Below are 3,639 nucleotides of genomic sequence, written 5' to 3' on the forward strand. Positions count from 1 at the left end.
GTATATAACTGTCTAAAATAGTTTATTTTAATAATGAGTTTACTGCTTCTAAAGGCCCTGTCACTAYGGTGTTTTTGACAACTTATGGCAACTTGTGAAAAGTTTGGAGATGTCTGTGTTGAAGATGGAATATAAAAAATCAACTGGAAGCCTCTTAGGCATGTACACACTGTAATGCTAACTAGTTGATCAAATATCTAACTTTTATTAGTAATTTAGTGGAAAAAACATTTTCATAAGTTGTCCAAATGCCGTAGTGTGACAGAGCATGGACATACTGGAAATGTAGCTCTGACGCTGCTGGAGGGAGGCACATATAAATCTGAGACATGTTSACTCTCTTCCTGTTTAAAGTAAATGAACTAAAGTGACCCCAGTATAAAATATAAGGCTGTATCTAAAATCCTATCTCATGAACCAATGGACAGATTTTACTGAAACTCTCAAAGTAATATTTGATGTACCTCTACAAAACAAAAATAGCCATACATATAATTATTCTGACGGTTGTTGAACTCAGATTTATTGTGTAAGTAGCTGAGAGTCGTTCCCGACACACATTAACTGGTCACCTGGGATTCTTTAGAAGCTTTCAGCAGGCAAGACGATGGTGATATACCTTCCTTCGAGGAATCATGTTTCTTTAGTATTCCTACACAAGTCACTCTGATGGGTTATAACTTCACTAACCCATCAACTGCAGTATTACTTTTAGTCACAATAATTAAAAAACAGTCAACGGTTAATGAGTTCAATATGTTATTTTCCCTTTAAAGATGTTTTTGTTTTACTTGCATACCTCAGCATCAAAGCTATTGTGTGCTCTAATYGACGTTTTGTGTTTCCTTCCAGGAGACGACAGACATCAGCGTTGTTCCTCCCATTGATGTGCTCTGGATCAAAGGCAGAGAAGGAGGAAATTACTATTACTCGTTCGGAGGCTGTCACAGGTTTGCTGCGTTTCAGAGGCTGAACATGCCAACCATCCCAGCTAAAATCATCAGATCAAACGTGTCCGACCTCAGAACCTACCTGGGGGCTTCAACACCCGATCTGCTGTGATGCCTATTCTTTTTATTTCATTTTTCATACGCATCTTTTTAGATTGACCACACAGAAAATGAAAGTGTTGGTTGTTTCTGGTGGCTGCAGTACACAGGGTTTACCAGCAGAGGGGAATAAAACTCTAAATAAACACACAGCTGATGCGCAACCGCTTTAATTTAAACATGTTTTTACTATTTAATAAATGTTATCCATCAGAGATGGGTCTGTATTAATCTAGAAATAAATAATAAATGAGACACAAAGATAATTGAAATGTAATTTGTTGTCAGTTATTCTCTAAAAAACAATGACGGTGTTATTTGTTTACATTTATTGCAAGAGAACCACAGTTTTTACAATTAACTTATAAAATATAAATACTGTATTTTCTTATGCAGAAGTTAACATGTATCAGAAATTTCAGTCTTGTCTTTTTTCTGTTTTATGTAAATTTATTTGTTTATTTTTGTTGTTTACACCAGGGGTGTCAAACTCATTTTCACTGAGGGCCACATGAGCGTTCTTTGACGTTTCATGTTTAACTTTGACTAAACAGTGTTTTAATATGTCCTCTTTTAAACACTGATAAGAAGTGTATGACTGACTAAATCTGAAATAAATACAGAAAAATTATTAAAAGTAAAGGCAGATTTAGTTTATGGTTGATGCTGACTTTAAAGCAGCTTATTTTCAGACATTAATACTGTGCTATCCAACTAAATTGCTCAGGGGCAGGAATTTATTAAATTTATTTTTATTTCGTTTATTTTTATTAAATTTATTTTGTTGCATTTAATGATAAATTTAAAGTTTACCATTCATATTAGAAACAATTTTCATGTTTTTTTTGTTTTTTTTTTGGTTGTGGGTACCCCCGCTGGCAGGCCACGCGGGAGTCACCCGCAGACCACATTTGGCCCACGGGCCTTGTGTTTGACACATGTGGTTTACACTATAACAACCAAATCTAAGAAGTAGTCTGTAAAATACCTAATGTGAAGAAAAACAGTCCTGCCAAAAACTGTTACAAAAAAATTGTTAGAGGTAAACACATTAGATGAATAAATCTCTCTCTCTCTCTTTCTCTCTCTCTCTCTCTCTCTCTCTCTCCATGCTCAATCAGTTCTGACGGGGATGTTCGAGCAGATGTTTTGTTAGATGAATCAGATGTTCTTACAAAATCAGACAAAATGCTGTTGAGTTGTGCAGAATTACCTCATTCTGCTCGTCATCAGTCTGTTATTGTTATCATCTGTGATCTATGAGAAAAAAATAAACAAATGTGCACTCTGAAACAATGAATGCTCATTTTATATAAAAATCCTTAACAAAAGACCGTGCAATGGTTTATATTGTAGCACTAATTGTAAAGAGTGTGAATTGTTTGTTATTGAACATRACCTGGATGTTTTCAGTAAATGCGTAAAGAAATAATTTTCTATCTTGTTTATTATGGTGTCTGACCTTGAGTCTGGCTCCACATATTAAATCAGGTCAGACAGCAGTTCCCCTGCCTCTGCCTGGCAGGAAGGAACTGTAGTTTTACAAAATAATATAGGTAAAATATAGACTAGGTCTTTCCGACATCGGTGCTCTCACAATGTGAGCGCCTTGCTGCTTGACGATCTCCCTTTGTGACCATCGAGGAAATGAAGGGCGACCCAGGGCAGCTTTTACCGCCCGCCCCCTAAACAACTCTAAAGTTCTCCTCTGAATCGTCGCGTGTGAGAAGATTTCCTGTAGCTCACTGACTGTCTGGAAGTAACCGTATCCTCAAAGGGGTTTTGACACGCAACACCGGTAAGAAAAAAAATGCATTGCACCTGTTGCTTGTGGGAGCAGTTTCCATGGGTGGTTTTTCACACTTCACCTTTGAAGGTTTAAAACAACCAAGAGTTMAGAGGAGAAACAGCCTGAGGCCACTTTGTCAATTTATTTATTTATAGTGAACGAAACAAACTTGCTTATTCGTCACTTGCAGGTTTAATCAGACGGCTCCCTGAAATCCTAAATTAGTGTGATTTTTGTTTGAGCTAGTTTGATCACCTGATAAAACATTTATAAAGATGAACTGAGGGAGTTTTACTTGTTGCAGTGAAGAAACCAACACTGAGAAAAAAAAGTTGTTGCATACATATTTTGTTTTTCTTTATTAAAAATAACTTTATGGGTTTAAATTCTTTTCTGTTGGACTTGACTTCTTTCTTGTGTGTGTAAAAGGGGGAAAAGAGGTAAAATCCAACCGAATAGTTGTTGGTTTACCTTAAAAGCTGACATATTGTTCCAGGCTTCAGAGGAAACATACTGTGTGCATGTCACATCAGATTCTGATTGAACATTTTCAAAAGTTGTGATTAATATGTTAAAGGTACATTTTCGGCTGTTAACAACTCATAAMAGCAATTCGGAAATATAGTTTTGCAAAGTACTTTACCAACTAATATGTCTAAAGAAGCCTTTTCTGCAGGGACAAGCTGCAGAGTGAGAAACGAGCAAGAGGAATAAAAGGTGCAAGAACTGGAAATGGTTTTGATAGCGTAATAAAATGTCTTAAGGGAAAGGTGAGTGTTGTAAACAAGTTTTATATATAAC

The 3,639-nt window shown here is 36.1% G+C and overlaps 1 protein-coding gene across 1 annotated transcript in view; it reads left to right on the forward strand.

The window, feature by feature from the left end:
* srxn1 (sulfiredoxin 1 homolog (S. cerevisiae)) overlaps nucleotides 1–1,315 on the forward strand; it is a 2,780-nt gene extending 1,465 nt beyond the window's left edge. The window contains exon 2 of the mRNA XM_014016210.1: nucleotides 853–1,315. Within this exon, the coding sequence (XP_013871664.1) occupies nucleotides 853–1,062 (210 nt within the window). The 3' untranslated portion in view covers nucleotides 1,063–1,315. The remainder of the gene's footprint in view (nucleotides 1–852) is intronic.
* Nucleotides 1,316–3,639: the final 2,324 nt, after the last annotated feature.

This window comes from Austrofundulus limnaeus, unplaced genomic scaffold (genome assembly GCF_001266775.1).
Source record: "Austrofundulus limnaeus strain Quisiro unplaced genomic scaffold, Austrofundulus_limnaeus-1.0 Scaffold141, whole genome shotgun sequence".
NCBI lineage: Eukaryota > Metazoa > Chordata > Actinopteri > Cyprinodontiformes > Rivulidae > Austrofundulus > Austrofundulus limnaeus.